The 27,862-nt window shown below is 35.5% G+C and overlaps 1 protein-coding gene across 44 annotated transcripts in view; it reads right to left on the reverse strand.

The window, feature by feature from the left end:
- The window catches only part of PHTF2 (putative homeodomain transcription factor 2), a 199,719-nt gene that overhangs the window by 95,176 nt on the left and 76,681 nt on the right, over window positions 1–27,862 (reverse strand). For 10 of the 44 annotated variants that reach the window (XR_014067191.1, XR_014067192.1, XM_081535744.1 and 7 more), the window contains 6 exons: window positions 22,290–22,346; window positions 15,606–15,675; window positions 14,880–15,038; window positions 11,607–11,772; window positions 10,540–10,704; window positions 334–520 (listed from right to left, as the gene is read on the reverse strand). Coding sequence is in view for 37 of the 44 variants with exons in the window: in XM_081535744.1 (XP_081391870.1) it covers window positions 334–520; window positions 10,540–10,704; window positions 11,607–11,772; window positions 14,880–15,038; window positions 15,606–15,675; window positions 22,290–22,346 (804 nt within the window). In the remaining 7 variants the exon portion in view is untranslated. Of the gene's footprint in view, window positions 1–327; window positions 521–10,539; window positions 10,705–11,606; window positions 11,773–14,879; window positions 15,039–15,605; window positions 15,676–20,320; window positions 20,730–21,957; window positions 22,049–22,273; window positions 22,347–25,918; window positions 26,074–27,862 lie in introns of those variants that run through there. The other 34 variants (XR_014067194.1, XM_081535755.1, XM_081535764.1 and 31 more) reach the window with 15 other exon arrangements.

Here is a 27,862-nt window from a genome sequence, read left to right on the forward strand (position 1 = left end):
TAGATCTTCCATTTGAAACAAATTCATTTACACATATGGAAATGGAGAAATAAAAAGTAAGGTTTAATGAACATTAACTATAAATTTCAAACTAACATTTCAGAAAAATTGGAGTCAATAAATTAATTTAGAAGGTGCCAGGTTACAATGGAAATCAGGCTTATTCATACTACTTTATCTATTTTCAGCATTATCAGTGTGATTTGTAAAGGCTCATAGAATAAATTCTGGAGAATATATATACACTCAAGGGTAACTACTACGTCTAAATCACTTTCCATTAACTAATATAAAATCACACAAAGTATTATAATTTTTTTTAATCACACTTACTTTGCTGGGGATGTTCCTCAGTGTTACGGTGTTCCAGGTTGCCTCTTCTGGTCGAAGGGTTTCACACTGAGGTTCATGGCTTTGTATTCCATCTTCACTGCTTTTAACAGTCTTTTTCCCATCAAGGGATACATAGCCATTGTCAGTCTCAGTTGATTTATCAATTGAATTCTTTGCTTTCTTTGATCTAAAAAGAAAAATATGTGAAACGTGTTATATGGACTTAGTTTATTTTGGATGGGTTACCAGTAGAAATTACAATCTGCTAAAAATTAAACATGGTAGTTATTTCTCAGATCTTAATTGCTATCTTATATTTACAATAAGTAATTCAGAAATATAATATCTATCATAAAAAATAAATATGAAAATCACGGTCCTATTTTACCTTACTTTATAAGTTTTAAGGTTTTACAAACAGCAATTCTAACAGACATGCCCAACTGATCAAACAATATTTGGTCAAAATCAATCAGTCTTTGAGCAAAACCTAGGATCAAAATTTTGTCCATTTTATTATGGTTAATGATATACTTTTAAAGACTAATAAAAAAAAAAAACTACATCAGTCATTACAAAATTAAGTTACAATTAGTGGTTTAACTTAATTTTAATACTCTCCTTTACCCAAACACTTTACCATAAGTGTGGATACCTAAATACCTCTGATAAATTCATTTTAATACACAATGGAGACACAGGACCTTTTGTAACATAAAAGCACATGAAAAAAGGGAAAACTTTGCACAAAATTCTACATAATGGAAGAAGTAAAAATGAACACCACAAGGAGAAAGAACTAACCTCTTTAACCCACTGAAATACTCTAGAAAAAATGTCAGTAATCATGTAGCTTACAAGTATCTAAAAGATTACACTTGAGGTTCTTCATTTACAGGAATTAAGTTTTTCTCAATATATAATATATAACATAGAAAATAATAAATCATTTTTGATTACTAGGCAAATGTTTGAGGGGTCCAGCAGGTGAAAGAATGGCTATCCAAAAGAAATGGTTAGTAGAAGAAATACAATGCAAATCCCACACAAACTTAAAATGTGCTCAATGCAGATTAAGTCTATCATAAAACATTATTAAAAAGCAACTGTGTCTAATTGTATTCAAAATAAATTCCCTTGAATTTTCTCCAGAGTATCAGTTTTGTAAGACAGGAAAAATAAAACTAGTACAATGCCTTCATGTAGGTCAAAATACAGAAGAACTTTTAAATGGGGAGGGGGCATGTTTCTTTAGGAGAAAAATGTTATCTTTAACACTACAGTTGCTCAGTTCTATTGGAATCTATCAGAACTGTACAGGACACTGTAACTCATCTATGCTAAATGCTCATTTTGGAAACAATAAATCAGAAATAAAAAGAGGTCTAGATGATTAATTTAAGGTCACACAGCCAGTTAGAGCCGAAGTTAACATCAGAACACAGACCTCCTGACTATGAGGTTTATTCTCTATATGACCTCCAACAGCCCACTCTTCGGGAAACTGCCTGTTATGATTTCTTCTTAACACACTCAAAGCCTAGAAAGTTTGTCTTACACTTCCGACCTTCTCCTGTAAGATTACGAAAGGGGACAGACAGATCATACCTCTCATATGCTCTACAGAGCTCTAATGCTTCCTTCCTGGTCACAAAGAACAGATCTTCACAAAGGTGCAAGACGCAATGCCCAATCATCTCACCCTTTTCTTTCTGTATGACCCTAAGAGACACAGAGAGACTAAGGGCATGCACTACAGAACAAATATCATTTAAGAGTGGCAGATGCAGGGAGGAAAATGAACTATGGGAAAGAGGAGACAGGGCAAAAGAGAAAATAACAGGTGCAGCGAACGCCTGTAACTTTCTCTGCCTAGAGAAATATCATTTACTTTTCCCTTTACCTCTCCCTTGAACACTGTGCAACATGGAGATGTAGAAAAAGACCAAAAGAAGTGAAATTACTCGATCTTATAAAAATGTGGGAAACTCAGACAGTGAAAGAGTGTGCTGGGAAGGTATTATGAAGTTTCATGGAAATTGTACTAGGTTGGAAAGGGAAGGGGAAGGCAGTGAGTAAGAGGAAGGGAGACTGGAAAGTTGGTAGAACAGAGTCATTAATCAGCCAGGATATGCAAGGAGAGAAATTTATTTGAGAAGAAAGATGAAAATGTAGGAGCTAAAGTCCCCAGAAACATCCTGAGAAAGATCAGTAGACAGTTGATAACACAGGCCTAGAAGACAATTGCCAAAGCAGAAAAAGTAGCTGTAACATTTAAGAGTGACCCAGAACCCCAGAGGACCAAAAGATATGAACCTAGGAAAAGGGCTTGAATCTGCAATAATGGCTGCTTTAGGAATATTTCTAAGGAGAATGTATTCTTTCTTTACCAGGACAGAGTAAAGACTGTATTAAGCCAAGAGAAAGAGTTCTAGTAGCACTCATTTCATATAACTTTCAGCTATCTGCTACTTCCTCTCTTCCTTCTCTCTCCCTCCTTCCAATTTTCTCTGGGCTGTTTCTCTCTCCCAATATCTCCTCAAAGTACAAGTAATGCTATCAGAAGGTATGAACAGTAATTTACTAAGCTACAGTAGCTATTTGATATTTCTCTCACACTAAACACAGATAAGTTGAAAATCAAGCTGAAATAACAAAGAAAATACTAAATGTAAGTACCAACCTCAAAGTTTACAAAGCAGCTTAAAATACAAATTGAGGCATCCTGGCAGTGGCTGATAACAGCAGTGGTAATAAGAGTTGCAAGAGCATACAGTAGTTGGAATGGAACAGCAGGAGTAGCCCAGCAACAGACAATAATGGCAACTAATTTGAAAGCAGTAATTTTAGGGCAGGGGGCAAGGTGCAGCCCAGAGGGACTAAAGATGGGCTATCAATACACACAGAGGATGCTGCAATTCATGGGGTCGCAGAGAGTCGGACACGACTGAGCGACTGAACTGAACTGAACTGATATTAAGGACTGGAACTGGGTTTTTCAGTGACAGAGAATGAAAATATAAAGAGGAGAAAAGATACAATGAGCTTTGTGGTATTGTATCTGAATTGGAACTATCTCTGAAAATCCATGGCTTATATCTAGACAAAGAAATATAAATGTAAAAGGACACACACACACACACACACACACACTTTCTAGCTCTTTCCACTGAGAAGGCTCCAGGGTGGCAACACCACAACAGCAATGAGTGTATCCAGCATTCAGAGCTTAGTTTCCACACACTACTCTCCTTGAAGAAGCAGTTCATTCGAAGCCTGAGGAAGAGAAAGTACAAGTTGAACCTGGAAACATTTTGTTGTGCCAAAAAGTAAGGAAGGGTTCAGAAAATGACAAGGACATCCCCAAAAGAAAAGAAACTGCTCTAAGGTATCCCCTGGACAAACTGAAGCCAATCTAATCATCCAAATAAAAAATGACAATAACAAATTGAAAAAATAAAAATCCCTAAGTAAATAATTAAGGGAAAGGTCTTCCTTAAAGTGAATGCCAAATAATAAATGTAGAAGGAAATGATGTAGTTAGAAAAATTACCATTTGGCAACTACCATAATTCAAGAAAGAATCATCAATGGATGCTAAAACTAGAAAGTGGAGGTGGGATGAGAAACGGGTCATTTTTATAGTTAATGTATCTCCACACAGGATATTTGTTGACTACAAAGGAAAAGTATATAAATTTACAGTGGAGAAATTTAGCAGATGCTTTCTTAATCAAGTGATTCATATAAATATCACTAGTGAGGAACAAATCAACACTGTTTGCCACCTGATAGTACACAATGATATCCTTACCAAAAACGGATTTAAATATGAAGAAATATCACACAACTAACTCAGTGGTGTGCTGCTAAATGTTGAACCAGCTATCCAGGTGTAAAAAGTGCTTATCTGTAGTGTTCTCTGATTTCCATGGTGCAGATAATCATACCATGACCAATTTCAAGTACCAACTGATGCTGCTGAAGACAGCACAGGGAAGAGATACACACCGAGCTCTCACGAGTCACCCGGAACTAGATGCAGAAAACCACTGACACAAACCCACATTAAGGGGCATTCTACTAAGTGACTGCCCTGTTACCTTCCAAACTGTGAAAACCATGAAACTTGAGGAAAGACTGAAGTCTGTCCCAGAGTGGAGGAGACTAAAAAGACATGACCCCTGAGTGTGGCACATGATCCCAGATTAGATCCTTTTGCTGTAAAAGATATTAATAGGGACAATTAACAGAATTGAACTGGGTCTCTGGGTGAAAAATACATGGGAGTTCTTTGTACTGTTCTCTCAACTTTTCTGTAAGTTTAAAATTGTTTCAAAGTAAAAGTATACATTTTTAAAAGTATAAACTGATTACTCCAGATTTTAACATAGGAGAAATGAAGGAAGGAGAAAATGTAGGAGAGCTAAGTTCAAAAAAAACTGTAGGTTAAAGAAGGTCAAAAATGTAGGTTCAAGAGGTTAAACCTCCAGGCAAGGTTTAATTTTACCACTGATTGCTGTATCATTCATATTGTCATTAACAGTTGAAAGTAAGAACTTCACAGAATAATAATAATTTCTCAAAAGGAACATAGATTATCAAGACTCAGATTTTAAGGAATTACTCCCATTTCATTACAAAAGAAAATAAAACTGTTAGGGAAAGACAGTGGGAGTGACATTCAGTTTTAAAAATTAGATAACTGTGAAATTCTACTTAGAATATATTTTTTAAAGGGAATTTCTTCTACTTAAGACAATTTTAAAATATGTTAAAAAATAAATTGAAGAGAGTTAAATATCATTTTGATTTTCTTCTTTTTTCTTTTTTTGGGGGGATCATTTAATAGAATTCCCTCTTTTATAGGAGATAGTCAGTTATCATTTTTTATTTGTCAATATTAATACCACATTGATTTTAAAATAAACACATGTAGCTAAATCATCACTTCCTACCAAAACAAAAAGCAGGGTAGAAAGAAGCTAGTTAGGAATTAAAATCCTCCAGTATAGAAAGAAAGGGTGCTTCTTACTATTATCTACAAAAAGATCTTACCTTTTGATAGCTACATTTAATGCTAATAAAACCAGAATTAACAATGGGCAGTGAGGTTAGTAGTATCTTAAAAAAAGAGATATACAAGTCTATACTGATTTTATTTACTCCACAATAGAAGTGGTATTTGTTGCATTTGGCCTTTTTTAATTGAAGTATTGTTGATATACAATATTATTTTAGCTTCAGCTGTAATAATACAGTGGTTCAGCATTTATATATTGCTGCATTGGATTTTGAACAAAAAGCATTTGCAATGACAGAATGTGCAATTTCATTGCCATACTCATGGCTTATAAAGGGGCTAATAACTAATAAACACTTTTGGAAGGCATGACCTGTGTAATACTTTCTTTGAAGTATCATGCTTGATGTTCAAAGGAGGTAGCTCCATGTCAAAAATATCTTAGGAGGACATGACTTTAATTGCCTTAGTTCCTCTGTGAGACACAGTGGGAGACAATTTGGTTCTTTTCTGAAAAAAAAGTACATAAATTTTGTACATGTATGACCTACACCATAAATAAATGATGAAACTAAATTTTTTCACATTAAAACTTTGGCCAAAAAGTTAACACAACTTTTAAAGAACTACTTAGCTTATGAAATATCCAATCTACTATGCCAAACATGAAAATTAGTGTGTTTCTATATTAAAAAACCTAGTCAGGTAATCAAGAACACTCAGAATACTCTGTACTGCTATGGAAAAAAATGTTAAGTATTTTTTGGTGCTCTCAAAACTATTCAGAAGTATATAAACTGAGCCAACTGAAGATCATGCTTTCAGTACTAAAGGACATTAGACATGCTAGGGAAAAAGTTAACAGCAGCAAGTAACTCTGCTCTAAAATACAGCATGAAATTTCTGGTCCTGCTCTCATTTGCACATGGTTAGGAATCAAGGGGGAGAGAAAATTATAGAAACAAAATGCATAAAATCTCAGATATAAGAAAATGACACAGGGGCCTACTACAACCATCACTGCTATCTGGATCTATGACTACACCTTGATTGCAAGCTAACATATCCCTTTCAAAGACTCTGGGGACCCTATGTTTCTCTAGGTATCCTCTACCACAAATAAGTGTGAGAGGTGTGCCAAATTAGTTTATTTATAGTACCTGTAATCTTTCTAGGATCAATCCAACTCTAAAATACAGTGACACTAGCAAATTTAATAAGTTATCTAGTTGTGTCCATTAAGATAGTCTTAAAAATCTGGAAAAAAGCCAGAATACACTGGCTTTTACATGGTCTTCATCCTTACCTGTGGAAGACATGCAACACAGCTTCACCCAGTCGACAGCTTAAACAACTGAACTACCCAAGTTTTAATCCCTGTATCTAAAATTTCTGGCGGCACTGCATACTACTTACACTATGCAGTATACTCCATTATGTGAAGAAAATCAATTTATTAAACCTTTAATTTTCACTTTGGTGTTAAAAACAGTAAATATGGAAGCTAAACAGAACAGAACACTTCAAGGTAGGTCAGTTATGCAGAGGAGTTAACATGTAACCTGGTTTTATTCTGCTGTCTCTAACTTACCAGTTCAATTTATATAATTACTTTTTCTACTCAAAAGCATAATTCCAAATGCTTTTGTTTTAATGATATTGTGATAGCCAAATGAAATCTTAAATGACATGAAAGAGAATTTAGGATCTATCTGAATTTTGAAACAGGTATCATGCTGAAGAGATGTGCAATATAGATGCAATTCTTCATATTTAATCTTTCTATAATTATGCTAATTCAAGACTATAACTAACTGATATTAAAGTACCAAGTCCTTAGGAGATAGGACTGATTTGTGTATCTTTTCTAATTGATATTTTGTCTGGCTCAGTTTTCGCAGGTTTATAGAATCCCTTTACAACAATTTCCAATTCTTTTCAAATGAGAAATATTATGCCTTACTTTAAAAAGAAAAGTTTTATCTTCAAAATGAAATATACTTGGAAATGACTCTAATAAGTAGTGCCTAACATAAATACAGAGTATTAAAAATACAGTTTTCATTGTAACATCCAGAAAACCATCAACTCACAAAACACAAAGCTTAGATATTTATGTGATTATGAATTTATTTTTCCATCAGTTATGCTAATTCAACTTGTTATCACCAGCTGCTGCTGCTGCTGCTGCTAAGTCACTTCAGTCGTGTCCGACTCTGTGCAACCCCACAGACGGCAGCCCTCCAGGCTCCCCCGACCCTGGGATTCTCCAGGCAAGAACACTGGAGTGGGTTGCCATTTCCTTCTCCAATGCATGAAAATGAAAAGTGAAAGTGAAGTCGCTCAATCGTGTCCGACTCTTCGCGACTCCATGGACTGCAGACTACCAGGCTCCTCCATCCATGGGATTTTCCAGGCAAGAGTACTGGAGTGGGTTGCCATTGCCTTCTCCTGTTATCACCAGAAACAATTTTAAGTCTCAGTTGGTATTTCAGCTTAAGCACTCTGTGACTTATCAAAGCCTGAAAGACCAAGACATCATCAAGATTCCAGAACTCAGTTTAGAACTTTTGAAATTAACATTTTTCTTAAGATCTTTTTATACCCAGTATTTAAAACAGTCTCATTCATATGCTGGCAAACGGTCCCAAATGAGACAGTTCAAAATAGTGCTTCTTTAAAAACAGTCAGATTACAGTTGTCATGATTAAAGGGAATAAATCCAAAGGGATTTAGCCATTATAATATCAATAACTAGGAGTCAAAGTCATGGTACAGCCCCAAAAGATGAAAATTAAAGTCTGAAACTCATTTGATTAGAGAAACATGGTAGAATTCTAAAGGCACAAACTGACTAACTTAGGAGGATTCTGAATACTACATAATAATACAACGCCAGTTTCAAATGACCAAAATATCTAAATGATCCTCTTAAAGCAAAACATATCTACTATGCCATTGATACTTGCTTACAGTAAGTCTTGAGAAACATTTAAAAAATTGACTCTGCAGTGATAAAACTATCATATTTTCACTGTCAGAAATTAGAGATATTTATTTATATTCATAAAATTCTCCAAGCTAGGCTTCAACAATACATGAACCGAGAACTTTCAGATGTTCAAGCTGGATGTAGAAAAGGCAGAGGAACCAGAGATCAAATTGGCAACATCCACTGGATCATGAAGAAAGCAAGAGTTCCGGAAAAACATCTGCTTCACTGACTACACTAAAGCCTTTGATTATGTGGATCACAACAAACTATGGAAAATTCTTAAGGGGATGGGAATACCAGACCACCTTACCTGCCTCCTGAGAAACCTGTACATGGGTCAAGAAACAACAGTTAGAACCAGACATGGAACAACAGACTGGTTCCAAATTGGGAAAGGAGTACATCAAGGCTGTGTATTGTCACCCTGCTTATTTAACTTCTATGCAGAGTACATCAGGGGAAATGCCAGGCTGGCTGAAGCACAAGCTGGAATCAAAACTGCCAGGAGAAATATCAATAATCTCAGATATGCAGATGACACCACCTTTATGATAGAAAGCGAAGAGAAACTTAAGAGCCTCTTGATGAAAGTGAAAGAGAGTGAAAAAGCTGTCTTAAAACTCAACATTCAGAAAACTAAGATCATGGCATCCAGTCCCATCACTTCATGGCAAATAGATGGGGAAACAATGGAAACAGTGACAGACTTTATTTTGGGGGGCTCCAAAATCACTGTAGATGGTGACTGCAGCCATGAAATGAAAAGACACTTGCTCCTTGGAAGAAAAGCTATGACCAACCTAGATAGCAGATTAAAAAGCAGAGATTACTTTACCAACAAAAGTCCATATAGTCAAAGCTATGGTTTTTCCAGTAGTCATGAATGGATGTGAGAGTTGGACCATAAAGAAGGCTAAGTGTCGAAGAATTGATGCTTTTGAACTGTGTTCTTGGAGAAGACTCTTGAGAGTCTCTTGAACCGCAAGGTGATCCAACCAGTCAATCTTAAAATAAATCAATCCTGAACATTCATTGGAAGGACTGATGCTGAACCTGAAGCTCCAATACTTTCACCACCTGATGCGAAGAGCTGACTCATTAGAAAAGACCTTGATGCTGGGAAAGACTGAAGACAGGAGGAGAAAGGGACGAAAGAGGATGAGATGGTTGGGTGGTATCACCGACTCGATGGACACGAGTTTGAGTAAGCTCCGGGAGTTGCTGACGGACAGGGAAGCCTGGCGTGCTATATAGTCCATGGAGTGGCAAAGAGTCAGATGACTGAGCAACTGAAGTGAACTGATATAAAATATGTATTTTCTAGAAGACTAAGTGGTTGAAAAGTCAGAGAGTCAACTTAATGCCACATTACTGCAAATTATTAAAATTTGTGAAAATCCCTCCCCAAATTACTATCAATAAGAATACGCCCAGGATATAACTGATTAAGTATATAATTAATTATATGCACTAGAATTACATAGTGCATGATAAACTTTATCATAAGAACACAATCATAAATTGATAAAACAATGATACTAGCAGAGAAGTTACCAGAAGTGACTGAAAATAAGTTACTTGCAGTATCTCTTTTCTTGACTTATTAACTTAGCAATTTTCATCAGTTTTTATTATGGCACAAACTAAATAAAAAACCCAAACTACAAAAAATAGAACCTGGTATTATAGTATGTATTTTATTGTTTCAAGTAACAATATGTATACCTATACCTATATGTTTTATTTCGGATAACTTTAGGTAATTGAGGCAGATTTTTAAAAAATGTTATACAACTCACAGGCTATATTAACAGAGCCAATTTGTCCTATAGTGCTGATGAAGAGTAAATAAGCAATTTAATAGAATAAAACAGTACTTGAGAAATCACAAAAGAAACTAAAATAAAAAAATATTAACTAAATATACTTTGATAGTATATTTTCATTCTCATACAGATGTATTTATATATATATATATGTAAATGAACATTTACATATATATGTATACCTCAGAGTGAATTTTATGGTCTCTATTTTTTCCACTATATATAGCTTTATAATTTATAAAAGTAAAATCCACAATAGGACTGTCATATTCAAAATCATTAGTACTCATTAATTAAAACTGTAGTGCCAAAAAAAGGACAGTGCATTTCTAAGCCATAGGAAGTCTCGAATAAATACAAACCCTGATAAAAAGAAAGCAGCATGCCAGAGATCTCTGAAGACAGCGCCAACGCTGTAAGAGGTGCTTGTACCGTGGCTCTGAACTGCTCCCTCCTGTGTGTTATCTGTGGTACTAGAACCATCTCCTTCCCTATGTACTTCCAAATGGGCTGCTTTTCTTAATTTCCTTCATTAGAAGAGATTAAGAGTGGAAGGTAACTTTAAAATTTAATAACCACTTTCTCAACAGTACATTTAAAAATTCGTAAAACATAAACACAGGAACTCTAATACACAGTTAAATTCAAGTTGCTGCATAAAAGTTATGCCAAATATTAAGTACATATTCAAGACCAGTTTCTATAAATGTTAAGTTATTGTTTCTTGCCCATACTGACAAGTCAGTAGACACTAGGTTGTAAGGACAGCACTAGGCAGGTTATTTACAAAAGTACCCCTTCCCTATTGGAATGCCACTTATTTGCAGATGAAGAAGAAAATTCAAATTGGAGAGACTTATAATCTATCTGTTCAGCAGTGCTACGTATCTAATTAGTTTTTTTTTTTTAAATAAAGAGTTAAAATCAATATTCCAAAACAGCAAATGTCACAATCTCTTAGCAACAATACTCAAAAGAGAAATTGTTACCAAAGACCCTTAAAACAGAACTTCATTGTGCTAAGTGGCCAGTAAGACTTGCTATGCTTACTTAATCAAAGGGCAATATTAAACAGCTTCAAATGACATATAGTAAATGGAATTTAGCTAAAAATTTTCCTTGACTTTTGTTTTTGCCAAAGCATCTTTTAAGTACAAGGTTCTGTAATAGTGGAAATTATCAGCAATTCCAACTAATATATATTCCCTACATTGATATCACACGCCTCAGCAATGAGCTTCAAGAAAGAAAACAAAAACAAACAGGTATGGGGTCTCAAAATGGCTCTGAAGCAAATAAAAGAAACTAAATTATTCAATAGCTGATTCTGAAGCTCACTGTTTCAAGATAACATTTCATTCAAGTCAAGAACAATCCTGGATTCAAATTACAGAAATCTACAAAAAGATCACTTTTAAACAGACAGTACCTTCTTCTTTTACCCCCTGTACTTAGCGGAGGTTTGGGTGTTCTTGTTGAAACAATCTGGCAGTGCACAGTTCCTAGGAGCAGCATCAGCCATATTGGCTCAATCACTTCTGTCAGAGGTATGCTATGTGGGCTAGAAGCGGAACAGAATAATACTATTGCGGCAACTACAAAAAGGGGAAAAAAAACACATTTAATTATAGATCTGATAGTCATGTCCTCAAAACTTTAAAAACTGTTCAAACATTGTTCTTTGCCAGATTACTTTTCTAAATTTAAATGAGTATAAAAGTTACTCCAGACAAGCTCTTCAAGACTAGTTTATTGTTTGCCCCTGGCTAATCATGCCATTCAGAAATAAACTCTTGGAACAAAGTAACAGCCAACGTGGTCTGTAAAGTACACACCTTAACACTTCAATGAAAACTAAATGCATATAAATCTAAAGGCATTCCTGGTAAGATCACAGACACCCCCTCCTTAAAGGAAAAGGGGGACATATGTTAAAAGTCCTGACCCCCAACATGACTATCTTAACAGATAGGGCCTATATGATGTAATGAAGGTTGAATAAAATCATAAGGGTAGGGCCTTAATCCAAAAGGACCAGTGCTCCTATAAGAGCTAGAGGTACCAGAAATCTCTTTCAGCTCATGCACAGAATAAAGCCCATGTGAGGATACTGCAAGAAGGTAGCCATCTACAAGACAGGAAAAGAAACCTCCAACAGACACCAACCCTAACAGCACCTTGATCTTAGACTTCCAGCTTCCATAACCATGAGAATATAAATTTCTGTTGTTTAAGCCACTCAGTCTGTAGTATTTTATTATAGCAGCCTGAGTAGACTAACAGAATATCTATGACACATAAAAAAGATATGTAAACTGGAGAAGCATGAAGGAATTGTAATGCCTAATTCTCAAAAGTTAATTAACACACAGAATAAGTAGTGGACTAAGTAAATAAAAGGGGAAAGGGTTACCAAGGCAAAAATAGTTACCCCCAAAACATACAGGTTACCAAAAAAGGCACAGAATGTTTAAGAAACAGCACAGAACCAGTTTAGTTTGGTTCAAGTTAAGAAATTTAAGAGACTGACTAAAAAATTGGCTCTTTATCTTGAAGGCAATGATAATTAAGATTTAGAACTTGAGTGGCTGGTTTAGATTTGTAATGTAAAAGGCTAATGTGTGTGTGTGTTTAGTCGCTAAGTTGTGTCTGACTCTTTTGTGACCTCAGGCTCCTCTGTCCATGGGACTTCCCAGGCAAGAATACTGGAGTGGATTACCATTTCTTTCTCCAGGGGATCTTCCTGACCCAGAGATCAAATCCATGTCTCCTGAAAGGCAGGTGGATTCTTCACCACCAAGCCACCAGGGAAGCCCAAAAGGTAAATGGACAGAAAGTAAGACATAAGGGCTCTTGGCAGTGATCCAGGAGAGAAATGACATAAGCAATAAGTAGGATGAAGCTGAAAATACATAGTTGAGATACTTAAAAGGCACGTGATTGAAGTGAAAAACTGTAGTTATGTAAAACCTAGTCTGACTGCACACGATTCTTTCTACTCTTCAGGTCAAGAAGGTGGGATAGAGAATGAGGACATAACTCAGAGCGCTATACTCTGCTCAATATGCAAAGAGACAGAAGCACAGGGGTTTCTAAAGGCACTCAGACGGCTGAGGGTTTGTCTTATCATGGCTTCGTCACTGGCTGTGTGACTTGAAACAGGTTAAGGCACTTTTTAAACTAAGCTTTACTAGGGAAGATTTCAGCGGCCAACACTTACAAACACTAATAATGTTAAACTTCAGTTTGGAACTGAAAAATATCTGTTTTTCATGCTTGATCTAAGCTATGCTCCCTATTTAATTAAGGCAAGCCAATATGTGAATTTCAGCCACAATATGTGACCTTCTAATTATCCTGGAAACTTGTTTGTCCTCAAATACAAGAAAGCAATAATATCAAAAAAGTACCAGGCACAGTAGTTACAATGAATGGTACTGATTAATTATTACTCTAATAAGCAACTGCAATTTCTGACCACTTTAGAATAAAGTATTCTCCTCTAGGTAAACTAGAAAACACTGGAGGATAAATTCAAGTTCACTCCTTCTTAAGTACATAAGATATACATAAGCTTAAAAGAAATAACCTAAATAAGTCTTTAGTTTTTATTGTTTTCATTTACTTAAAAGATATTATCTTTTACTTAGTGTTTTTTGATAGAAAGAAAGTGAAAGTCACTCAGTCATGTCCAACTCTTTGTGACCCCATGAACTGTACAATCCATGGAATTCTCCAGGCCAGAATACTGGAGTGGGTAGCCTTTCCCTTCTCCAGGGGATCTTCCCAACCCAGGGATTGAACCCAAGTCTCCCGCATCACAGGCGGATTCTTTACCAGCTGAGCCACGAGGGAAGCCCCTCAGGATTACAATTGTGTTTTAAAAAAAAATAAGATATTAAAAATACTGAAAGGGTATCAACCAAATTAAAACTGTGGCTTTCTTAGAGTGATGGAAATGTGGGCAATTTCTTCTTTTAGGCTGTAAATGCTCTAGAGTGTTGTTTATTTTGCCCTGTACACTGCTGCTGTGACTGTGCACTGGAATACTGCAGTGCTGGGATGCAACGTTACAGAGGTGTTAAGCATGTGGTTCTGAAGTCAGACTGCTTGGACTTGAACCTGGACCACCACTCTTGCTGAGTATGTAACTTTGGACCTACAGGTCCTTCAGGCCCCATGTCTATAGGCTAGGCATACTAATAGTACCTATGTTTCACTGGATGGTTGTATTAAATGAGCATCTGTGACAAGCTCTTAGAACAATACATGGTACACAGAATTTTAATACAGAATGAGGACAGTCTTAGAACACAGTGGTTAAGAGGAAAAAAAGAATACTGCTGAGAAACGAAGAATGAACCTTAAGACTTCATAAAAAACGACTCATGTGTCCATATATGTAGGGGTGCATTTGGAAGAGACTCTGTAATTTCTAAAAATCCTCTCAATTTGTATTTTTCTTTAGCAATCCACACATTCAAATTATCATAAAATTATTTTGGAAAATAACTACTTTGCTTTCCTAAACATTTTTAATCCCAAACTATCTGTGTCTTATTAATGAAGTATCACAATACATTTTTTTCCATACTCAGTAGTAGTATATTTTAAAAATAACAAAGCCTTAGTAATCTTAAGCAAAAAAAAAAAAACATGCTGAAAGTTAAAAGCAAAATGGATTTCTTTCATTTACTTGTACCTTGAAGAAGATAAAGGACTAGAAGCCAGAAAAAGATGACTTTTGATGTTACTTGTAACCACCACCGGAAGAAAAAGGGAAAAAATACAACTCGAACAATTCCCTTTCTAGTCAAAGAAGTCCATGGACTTTCAGGTTTTGCCTTAGCAAATGCAGACCCTAAGAAAAGTAATGTAAAATGAAAGACAACATTTATTATTTTTTAATTTCCTTAAAGAAAAAAATTCCAACATCTGAAGAACAATACAACATATTATTTCTTTTGTACTATGGGTGTTAACTGTCCAATTGTGGGTAGGAAACATTTTTAAAAACATCATACATGCCATCATATTGACTCAGGTACTTTGAAAAGAACTATTTTTAACTGAAATAATAGCAAAATTTCTCCTACATATTTTATAAGTACAAGACAATGTTCAAATGTCAGTTCCAGTTAGGAATTAAAAATACCACTTTAATGTTTATAACAAGCTTTACAGTTTGCTAAGCAAATACAAGCTGCTTTTCTTTTATACTTATTACTTGGAATGATTTTTAGTGAGAGAAAAGACTAGTCAATGGTATTTAAAGGGTTCCACTCTCTCTTTTTTAATACTACTTCTAACTTCATTTAGCCTCGCACTGCTTTTATTCCTACAAACATATATATCTAACCCATTTGGAACTCTGTTCCTTCGAGGTCAATTTCTGATTTCATTAAATATTTGGTTATTTAAGACTCACCTCTTACAAGATCGACATCTATGAGGTCTGGTTTCACATGTGCTGTTTTCTTTGGTTTATTCCTTAACCCCTGTAACATATTAAAAGTAGTATTGATAAGAGAGTAGATCTTTAAAGTTCTTATCACAAGAAAAAAAAGTATGGGGATGATTATTTAAACTAGACATTGTTGGGATCATTTCTCAATATATACAAATATCAAATTACTATGTTTTACACCTGAAACTAATAGGTTATATGTCAATTTTAACTCAGCAAAAAAGTAGTATTGAAATTCAACACATGTACACTTTTAATACCCAAAATCAATGCCTAAAGATTCGATTAAGAAGAAAAACTTTAAGTAATATAATGGACAAAAACTAACATATATATTTGTGACAAATGGAACACAACAGTAGTGTAATAAATTTTATTATTTCCAAAAGGATAACTATAGGGATGTATGTAACACATGGGGTCTGTTTATTGCTAAAAGCATAATTTTAAAACAAAGACTACCACCACCAATTTATATGTACAGCCTGAGATGGTCCAGGAGACTGAGGTGGCCCTTGTTTTGCACAGGAAAGTGCTGAAGCTGGCTGGGAGAACAGTGGCCTTAAAGGGCCTTTAAGGTGTGATGCTGGAGGCAATGCTGAAGAAAGCAGTGGTCACAGAGCTGAGGACAGACAGGAATGCAGACTTCTTAGCAGATGTCAACATGTAGGGTGAGACCAGAGAGGACGAAGCACATCTCAGGGCTGCCACTATCTTCACATGCCAACCACTAACCAGACCACAATGCCACCTTATCACCTCATAACTTAGATGCCATGCCCAGGAGGAGGAGGAAGGAGAAATCAGAAATCATGAAATGAATTAGTTTCAACTTGGAATTACTGAACACTAAGATTAAGTTTCTGCATCAGTGTACTGAGTTAGAGTAGGAGTAACGATCAAAATCAATGGAAAAAAAAAAACTATCAAAAAATAAATTACACTTTATAACTTAAGACTAGAATGTTAAGAATTGGAGGAGCCCAGGCTAAACTCCTTGGAATCCAAGTGCTGAGAGGTGACCTAGTGTTTCAAAGATTTGTTTATTGTTCATTCAATTAACCAAGTAACTATAAAGTAAATCCTTTGTTTAGTCCTAATCTAAGTAATAATGACCCCCTTAAAATAAAAATGTAATCAAGTAACATTTTTATCTGGAACAGAGAATAGGCCATTTGAGCTCAAAATTAACTGAGATGTTTAAACCAAAAATGTATCCTGAAATCAAGATGCAATTAACCTCTGAACTCCTTCAAATAGTCTGTCTGTGTGAAACTGCAAACTACCCACAGATACAAAAACAAAAGAAAGGGTCAGAGTTAAGGCACAGCCATGATCATTTTACATATAGTCAATCCTGATATTCATAGATTCCATACGTGCAAACTCACCTATACGCTAAAATTAATTTGTCCCTAAAATCAATTATTTGCTGTGATATTGCAGTCATTTGCAGACATGCACGGTGAGAGTGGCAAACAATTTGAGTCACTCAATGTTCACATTCCCAGCTGAGATCAAACAAGGCATCTCTCTGCCTTCTTGTTTAGCTCTCTTGTTTCAGTTCCTTTTCACAATCTATTCAGTGTCAACTCTTTTGCTTTCTGTTGATAATTTTGTGTTGAAATGGTCTCTGAGATAGTCCTGACAGGTGGTCTAGTGTTCCTAAATGCATGAAGGCTGTGACGTGGCTCACTGAGAAAATGTGTTAGATAAGCTCTGTTCAGGCATGAGATGTTTGCCGTTAGTTCAGTGTTAATGGATCAACACCATATATTAAATAAGATGTCATTTAAAGGTTATATATTGATTAGCTGACAAGTGTGACTAGGGGCTTGCAGGAACTTAATTCTGTATTTCTCCTAAGAACAACAGTCAGTATTCACTAAATCAGCATTCACGGTGAGCTGAAAGAACATTAACTACTGCACATCACAAAAAACAACTATCTGTATATCATTTCCCACTTTAATGTCATGATAGTGTCATTCATAGACTGTAGATCACTCCCAATATTTTGCAAATTGGAAAAGTAAACTAATAAAACATTTAATCAAAAAATTCACTGATCAAACACTAAATTTGGCATGAAGTTTATTATGCTATTTTACCTTTATTACTGCCAACAAATTTGAAAACAGTAATATATTTTCATTTACCTCTATCTTTCATAAACTGTTTTTCTAGCACTTTGAAAATAATCTTACTGCCAATGTTTATAACAAATCTGAAGCCTAATTTACTGCTGTACACCTAAACTTTTCCTCAAGACTGTTTTAAGAACTTCAGGTCCTTAAAAGAGAAACAGTAAAGTATTTTGATTTATGCAATTATGTTGTTTTTCAACATGCTTATTCTACTTGGCCTTTTAAATATGTGATTAATTTCCTATTTTATATTTTATTAAGACATTTTGAACTATCATACATTATAAAGTCATAGCATAATTTTGACCTGCATTGTAAAGTCACAGCAGAGTTGACAAAACTTACCCTTCAAGGTAACCTATCAGAGTATTTCAAGGGTTTAGAAAAAAGGATATAGAAAATTATTACTGATAAATCTTCTAACATTAGTGACTTTATTCACAAAAACTAAAGATATTAGTACCAAGGTGTCAGTATTTATAACATGTGATTTTAATTAAGTAGATATTTTAAGTTGGACAACTTTGAATTGGTTTTGAGTAAACTACACTTACACAAAATAGCATAGCTTTCAGTACTAAAAAAAATCATGAGCCTTCAAGAAGTTTGAGTGAACAAACAAAAAATGAAAACTAACAGTTATAGAAAGATTTTTTAAACTACTGGTTTAACTAGAAAGTAGAAATAATCAAGTACTATGAATATAATCACCAAGAATTCAAATAATATACTCTTCATTGAATATATATTATTGAAATATATACTAACCACAGTTTCACTTTCTGGAAATCCTATTTAGTTTTCCCCCATCCCTTTAATGACTTGAAACAACATAGTTTGTTTTGTTGAAACTTGACAACTCTAGTGGGTACTAAAACAGGGGAATTCCATATTTACTTTTAAATTTGGGTCAAGGGGAACAGAAAACTATAGTTTTCAGTTATAATTTCTAAAATGTTTACGAAAAAATAACTTGCAATTTACAAGACTTTACACTTTAGCAGTTTCAGCTAGGGTCTTGATATAAAAACAATTTTCAAGAAATATATTTTCATGGTTTCCTTTGATTTAATTGTTGCTTACTGCTTTGACAGATAATAAAAGAACTAATTATATAAAAGGACAAAGTCAATATATTTGTTATCATATTCTCTAAGCACAACAGGTACAGTGTTTTTGTTTTTTTAATCAAGCATCGACATTAATACACCACAGTTACACAGCTTCTCTACCTTCCATAGAATAAATACAAAATTATTTTACACTATAAATAGCTTGCTTCCAATAGAATGTTTAATAAGAATGGAATGTGCTTTGAGGCTTATCAACAAATTGAGCCTTTTAATGCAAAATAACAAAAGTAAGTTTTAATTCTTCAGTTACTATTTCAAAGTATTATCTTTAAAAGGAGACATATTTCAGAAACAAGTTATAAGTCTTAGCCTTCCCTAAGTTCATCCTGCCAGCACACCAAGTACCAACAGATATAATCTTCCCTTACCTTAGCCTCTATTTAGGCATTAAAATATATCTATTAAAAATGAGGAGATTACATAAGTAAAATAGTAATTTGTGATGAGCACTTAAAGCTAAAAAATTGCACATAGATAGATAGACAGATTTGGGGTAGGGAGTTAATTTCAAAAACACCCAAATGTGCCAACCAGTAACACAATCTCTTAAGGTAGTTAACATTTCCTGTCCAACAAGTTAAAGACTGTCAAAGAGCATTTTAAAGCATCTTAGTAGTTCGATGCATGATACAGGGTGCTCAGGGCTGGTGCACAGGGATGACCTGGAGGGATGGGATGGGGAGGGAGGTGGGAGGGGGGTTCTGGAAGGGGGACACATGTACACCCATGGTGGATTCATGTCAATGTATGGCAAAACTTATACAATATTGTAAAGTTAAAAAATAAATAAATAAACTAATTTAAAAAAAGAAAAAAAAAAAAGCATCTTAATAGACCTCTCTGCTAATATTCCACTTCAGTACTCTTGCGTGGAAAATCCCATGGACGGAGGAGCCTGGTAGGCTGCAGTCCATGGGGTCGTTAAGAGTCGGACATGACTGAGAGACTTCACTTTCACTTTTTACTTTCATGCACTGGAGAAGGAAATGGCAACCCACTCCAGTGTTCTTGCCTGGAGAATCCCAGGGATGGGGGAGCCTGGTGGGCTGCCGTCTATGGGGTCACACAGAGTCGGACATGACTAAAGCGACTTAGCAGCATCAGCAGCAGCTGTTAACATTCTTGACTATTCCAGCTCTTTGCGATATTCTCAGACTACTGTTTCATGATCTCTCATTTCTCTTTCCTCCTTCACTTACATCTCTCTCTCTCATTTTTAAATAAACCTATCTGTTAGATCTTGTTCCCCAATGTTCTGTTCTCAGTCTTTTTCTCTCATCATTCAGTGTAAAGTCACTGAGTCCTATGGTCGTATCTGTATAATGTGTATCATATATAATATACATAACACCCATGCACACAACTTAGCGACTGAACAACAAAAAAAACCACCCACACTTAGGTAGCTCAGCTGGTAATGCAGGAGACCCCGATTTGATTCCAGGGCCAGGAAGATCCACCAGAGAAGAGATAGGATACCCACTCCAGTATTCTTGGGCTTCCCTCATGGCTCAGCTGGTCAAGAATCAATCTTCAATGCAGGAAACCTGGGTTTGATCCCTGGGTTGGGAAGATCCCCTAGAGAAGAGAAAGGCTACCCACTCCAGTACTCTGGCCTGAAGAATTCCGTGAACCATTCCATGGGGTCACAAAGGGTCAGACACAACTGAGAGACTTTCACTTTCATACATATACACATGGAGAATCTGCCTGCAATGTGAGAGATCTGGTTCGATCCCTGGGTCAGAAAGATTCCCTGAAGAAGGAAATGGCAACTCACTCCAGTATTCTGGCCTGGAGAACTCGATGAACAGACGACACTGGCGGGCTAGTCCATGAGGTCACAAAGAGTTGGACACAACTGAGCGACTTAACACACAGGTACATATGTATACATATATACAGACATACATAAATACTGAGGACTCCCCAATCTCTCAGCCAAGTACCACTTGAATATTTCTAAAACAGAATTATGTATCTGCTCCTCTTCTAGTATTCCCCACCATAATTAGTGTTGCCTTAGTGAAGTTGTTGAAATAGAAATCGGTTTAACCAGGTAACTTTTTCTGCTTAAAATTCTTTCATGTCTCTTCTTGTTTTCTGGATTATGTGTAGACTTTTGGATAAAGCAGTTAAGCCTCTTCAAGATTTGACTTCATTTTCCTTTCTTGTTTTTCTCCACATCACTCTAATTGCCTTCCTCCATCCAACCTATTACCCATCGAGTTCCTTGAGGATTCCTGAGTCAGTCATGCTCCTTCCATCATGTCTATTTTCATACGCTCTTCATTCTGTCTGGAATGTTTTCCTCATTCTCCCTAATGTGTGCCAAGTTCAACTCATGAGTCACTTCCTCTGTGAATCTGTCCTAACCTCAATAGGGGTGCTTTCCAACTTTGTACCCTAACAGAGAACTACACACCCCTCTCTTAACTGCAACTTTGTTGACTGCATTAACTCTGTATTAACATGACAACAGTTCAAAGATCAAAACTGACAAATGGTAAAGAGTCTTGCTCTTCATTATAGATGACTACATTGTCTAAACACTAGATTTATTTTTGACCGATTTTTAAGCAAATATAGACATGGGTTTTCAATTTAATGTAAACTGTACAAAATATAAAGCAACTGAAGTATCATTCTATGGGCCAATATTAAGTTTAGCTCGTGCAGGAACACACTGATTAGTATCATCTGTGCAAATGAAAAATATAAATCTTATTACTGAAAAGGTGTGACTGCTGAGAAACAAAACAAATTTAGTTAAAAAATAGTTTCCATGCTAGCAAGGTAGCCTATGAGGACATCTTATCACTGTAAATGATTAAATGTTCAAGAAGAAACTGCGAACTATAGAACATTTTAATTAATGTTTTACTTTCCTAAATTCTTTCCAAAAATGACCAACTTTTCAGCGACTCTGTTTGCGTCCAAGTCATTGTTAGTAGCACCAAAAAGCAGATCTCGATTAAGCAGAGCAGCGTTTGCACAGTATCACTCAGGCGGGAAAAATCCTGAAACACTTACCAGTTTAATAAACTGTACAGAGCAATGACAGCATCAAAAGGGAGGAAAAGTAAACTAGAAGTATAAGGTGACAAGTGAAAGGGGAAAAGAGCTGACAAAAAATAATCATTAGAAATTAAATTTTAAAAAAACAGAAAGATGCTAAAGATCCCAAAAAGAAAACTCAGAGGTAAAGACACATGAATATACCATCATAAAAGACTTTACTTCGTTATATAAAAGTGTGGACAGAATGAGTAATATTAATTTGTACCTTAAAAGGTCTGCAGAAAGATATTAAATAAACTGTGGTTAATAATCAATTTATGGAATATACAAAATAAACTCATTACCTTAATTTCTCTTTGTTCAACAGATTTTTCCCATATTTGTTGATCATATGCTCCAATCTATGAAAATAAAATAAAAACAGTACTACATTAAATGATCATTGTTGGAGCCCATCCAACAAGTACAACTCTGTTGAATTACAAGCAACAAGTTGTTCATTCAACACAGATTAGATCCAGCTCTGTCTCATACTTCTGTACCAATGCTATATGGCAGTGGTTCTCAAAGAATGCTTGTAGGACCAGCAGTTTTACCACCATCTCAAAACTTGATAGAAATAACAACTCTGTCTTCACCTCAGAATTACTGAATCAGGAATATGGATTCAATATTCAACAATCTGTTTTTAAAATCCCTCTACATGATTCTGATACACTACTAAAGTTTAAAAGCCTAGGGCAATGACACTAGGGAATCTTTTATTTTAAACTAACATAATTGTTAAAGCCCTGATAGATTCAAGAAAAAATTCCCAAGTGACACATTCTTTATGGAGTTCTTTTTAAAGAAAAAATATCAATATTCTATAGAAGTAAAAATTCATAAGCAGGTAGACCACAATTACCCACTTAGATTAAGGTTTAAGTTGAAAAATATAGTCAGGAAAGCAACTGAAGACACAGAGAAAGCATCAAGAAGTAGAATTCCTTGTAGCTTGTGCCTATTACTCTTACATGCTGGCAAGTTCTCGGAATATACCTTTATGTGGGGAGGATGAATAAACCATTCTTACTGTTCCTAACCAAGTTCTTTTCTCTTGCCTCCTATTATCTCCAATTTCCACTCAATTTCCTACATTCAAGAGGACACTGAAATGGGTCAAAAGTCTATAGTTTAAGAGTTTTCATTATGAGCATTAATTGAAAATTAGAATTCTGAGAAATTAAAATTACTTCAGATAATTACAATTTAGAGACTGGTGACAGTGACCAGAGACAGGCAAAGACATGAGTAAATTCAGGAAAGAGTATTTTCTGACTCACAAGATCTTTCTACCCACAAGTCCTCTTTTCTACCCATTCTTTTTAAAATCTCATTTCAAGAAACAACAAATTGATAAGCTGATAATGTTTTAAAGATAGACATAAAGGAGGTAAAAAAAAATTGTTAAATCATTTTTTTAAAGATGTGACTTTTACAAAGACTTTTTAAGGATGTACACACTTATACACATTTTCTAGCAGAGAGAAAGAAATGCCCAGACATCCAGTGTGTTTCTGGGGATGTTCTGTAAGTACCCTTCATTTCTGATATTCTCTCCTACATGTTAATCTTATTTATTCTAATTTCTCTGTTCCGTGAAATACTGTTCTTTTTCATCACTTTCCTGTGACTTCTTTCTTATTTTAAAAATCACTTTATGATATACTAATACCCTGCAAATTAAAATCTTTTAACATGTAGACCAAGTCACACATACTTAACCGAAACTGCCATCAGTCTCCATAAAGCATGATTATGGAGCAAATGTTGAGGATCCTGGACTGTACTGTTTCTATAAAGGGTGACAAGGAAACCACAAACGACTAAGATAAGCTGTGGGTCTAGAAAAGGCAAGAGGGCACTCTGCATACCTCCAGGGACCAACTATGAAAATGGTTAAATCTGCTTCTTAAAAAGAACTCCATGGGCATTAGCCTGTGGCTTTGTGCATGAGCTGTAGTCAACCTGGGTTGCTCTATGGCAGGTGAGGGCTCAAGAGGCCCCTGGAGCAGCCTGGCCTCAGCCCAGGGCAGTTGCCCAGACATGTGGGAGTGGGACATGGGCCCTCCCCAGATGGGAGGCCATGTGCTTGGACTGGCTGAGCCTGATTTTCAGGCTAGTTTCTTGTGATGCTATCCACCACCCTCCCTCTACCTAAGGATAAGATCCTGACCTCTCTGGGTCTTCCAAGTCTAGAAGAGTAAGACAGGGATAAAAAGGTATCTGACTGGTGTTTTATTTAAAAGGGAAAAATAAAGACCATCTTGCACATGGTCCAGCCCATGAGGCAGGGCAGGACCATGGCAAGAAGAATCTCAGGCAATGCCATCAGTCTCCATAAAGCATGATTATTAAGTCCTAGGTAAGCAATAACAGAATGGTTAGTCCTAATTGTAGTGCTGAACTGAGATGACTAGCTTCCCCTTTCTCTCTTAAATTCTGAATTCAATCAATCATCTTTCTTAAAATCATAAAAGGTAAGTATCAGAATGATTTTAAGAAAGATGATTGATTGAATTCAGAATTTAAGTATCAGAATATAGATTCCATAGGAGTAATTCTGCTCTAACATGATAATTCAGAATGACTGGGCTAATTCAATCAACATTTGTTTTTTAAAGTATGTAACTATTTCACTGCATACTCTTCAGTGAAACAATAACCAAACCAAAAAATAGGAGTTTTTGTTGTTATTGTTTAGTAGCTAGTGAGTGAGTGCTGAAAGTCACTCAGTCGTATCTGACTGTTTGCAACCCCATGGACTGTATGTAGCCTGCCAGGCTCCTCTGTCCATGGAATTCTCCAGGCAAGAATATTGGAGTGGGTAGCTGTTCCCTTCTCCAGGGGATCTTCCCAACCCAAGGATCAAACTCAGGTCTCCTACACTGCAGGAGGATTATTTACCATCTGAGCCATCAGGGAAGCCCTAGTAGCTAAGTTATGTAAAACTCTTTTGTACTATATACCATGGCCCACCAGGCTCCTCTGCCCATGGGGTTTCCCAGACACAGGTACCAATATGTTTAATAATTATTTTGGCAGTATTTTGTTTTCAGGTACAAAACAATGCACTAGGTTCTCTTTAAAAAGAATTGTGGTGTTTTTTTGTTTTTTTAAAGTAATTAATTTATTGGCTGTGCCGTGCAGCATGAGAGATCTTAGTTCCCTGACTAGGGATGGATGTTAGTTCCTTGCAATGGAAGCATGGAGTCTGACCATGCTTAACTTGATCACGAGGGGATCCAAGGACATCCAAGTGTTTTTATTTCAAGATGACTCAAGAATATGGATAGGGGAATATATACCCCACAGTTCTAAAGTCAGGGAAAATAAAATAATGCATGTACAACAGACCAACTCAAAAAAGCATGCCAGTAAAACCACAGTATGCTACTAAACAGCTCCAGATTTTAAAAGGTGTAGAAAGTCTAATAAACCTTGCAGTGAAGCAGTGGTTAAAAGTAGAAAAGTTTTTTTGAAGGCTGAAATTCTTGCAAATAGCAGAATGGTGATGCAGAATATTGCTATAAAAATATAAAAAAGAAAACGATGGCTTGTTTTACTAGGTAATCAACTTTTCTTCAAAGATTTCATGGATGAGAGGAGGAACAACTTTTGCTGTAACAGAATACCTTGTGGGATTTTTTTTTTTTTTAAACTGGTTTAAGTGTCATTTTCAATTACAAGCATTTACATTTCTCTAAAGTGGAAACATCAGTTCTCTTTTGTTTAGTTTTCATTTTGTTTTGAAAATATTACCGGAGCAGACCCTTTAGTTACATAAACAGACTGCCTGGTTTATTGAAGAAAACTATGAGATAGGAGTCTTTAAAGCTAACCACAGGTGTTTCAGGAGATGCTCAGGGTTCTGTTTAGTGATACATAATGCCATTAACAAACTACCCTTATATACGAATTCAGACTTAACTGTCTCTGAAAACTGCATCCTGGGATATGTGTATAGGACCTCAGAAGCATCATGAAATCAGGGTGATGGCAGGGCACTAGAAGGCACAGCAAAGGAATTCAGAAGGGAAGACTCCTTTCTGACCTAAAGCCTCACTTTATTCCACCATGAAATCTGGCAAGATAGAAGATTAGAACACATGAGGCTGGGGTCAAGCTTTTCCCTTGAAAGAAACATAATCTTATGGTCATTCGTAACAGAGCAAAAAGAGAAGTGAAACAAACTGAAGAGAACAATAATCTTCTCAAGACTTAAGGTCATAGATCAAGAATAATTTACAGAGCTGTGTATTAAAAAAGAAAAAAAAAAACTTGACAATTTTAAAAGGTTATATGCTATTTCTGACTTACACATACTACACAGACTTGACTAAATCACCTAAATGTGATAGCTGTTTCTCTTGTGTATTTATTTCTTCTACAAAAAATTAAATGCCGAGGCCAAGTTCAAATACAGTTCTGTGAAAAATCAGGAAGACAATAACTAAACTATATTTTAATGCCATACAAAATATTAACAGAAGTTCAGTAGTAACATGTGTCTAACAGAGCAGGCATTTTAATCAGATAATATGTTCTTTAACTGAGAAAAATATTATGTAATATTTTGGCCACTTTCAAATTTTAGCTACCTCCTAACTGCCTAACTGCTCTTCCCTGACCCACAAAATGCCTCCACTGTTTGGGTGTTTAGAAAAGTGCCTAACATTCTATAGGAACAAAAGGATATATACGCAAATAATGTTTTATTGGTAGACAAATACCTACGTAGTTAATGTATGAGTAGTTCCATGAATTTTAACCATATTCTCCATGTGATGCTGTGCTTTAAGGAGGGAAAAACATTGCGTCTATTGTATTATAAGAGGGGACTCAAATTCTGATTAACATTTGATGTGCAGCCAATAGTTTTATACATGTTAAGAAAGTAACATTCATTCTCTGGTGCCTGGCTACAGAACGCAAATTTTATCAATGCTCTGATTATTACTCCCACAGATGCCCCGAACACCTTAAGCCTCTAGTGTAATCTTACCCAACCAGAGCTATCAGCAGTCAGCCTTTTTCACCAGGTCCCAGAAGACCAAACACTTTGCCCTCTATAGATGCATTCTGTATCTTCAACAACAGGTCTGTTAATCTTATATGGATCACTTACAATACTCCCCATAATGACAGCAAGCATAATTCTAAATTTTCTCCTCACAGGCTTTAATTCCTAATTACTCAGAACATAACACTCCTGGAAGCACTTTTAATCAACTATTTCAACTGCATCAAAGCCATACGATGCAAATGTTAAGATTGGTTTAAAAAACCGATTAAAAAAAAGAAAATATTCGAGGGACCAGTGTCCTGAAAGTGGTTAAAAAAATAATTTTAAGGAAAAAATGAGAAAAGAAATTGAGATACTATAATTCAGTAGTATCAAGCACATGGAACTTGAACTAATAAGACGCTTTATGACATTCTGAAGACCTACTTATAAAAGGCAAATGGATGTAGCTAATTAACTACATTAAACATATATGTAAATATATATATATATAGCAGACATTTCAGAAAGATACATAAAAACCATTAATAGTATCTCTGGAAAGTACAGAAAAGAACAGCACTTTTACTTTCTGCTTTGTATGCACTGACACTGCATCACTTTTTCTCCCTACAATGGATATGCACTATTTTTATAAACCAGGAGTCTAACCCAGGTCTAGTGAACCACAAAGTAATTTGAATTGGTTATCTAAGAAACTAATATGTTTCTGTCAATGAATATTATTTTTGCAAGGAATCATCTACCTCCACCTGTCATCCTTCTAGTTTTTATTTTTCTACATACTGAGACAAAATGGGGAAGAAAAACAGAGGGGTGGGACAAGGAGAGGGAGAGGTGGGAGGGACA

The sequence above is a fragment of the Giraffa tippelskirchi genome, chromosome 10 (assembly GCF_054371585.1).
Source record: "Giraffa tippelskirchi isolate mGirTip1 chromosome 10, T2T-mGirTip1v1.2.pri, whole genome shotgun sequence".
NCBI classification, from domain to species: Eukaryota; Metazoa; Chordata; class Mammalia; order Artiodactyla; family Giraffidae; genus Giraffa; species Giraffa tippelskirchi.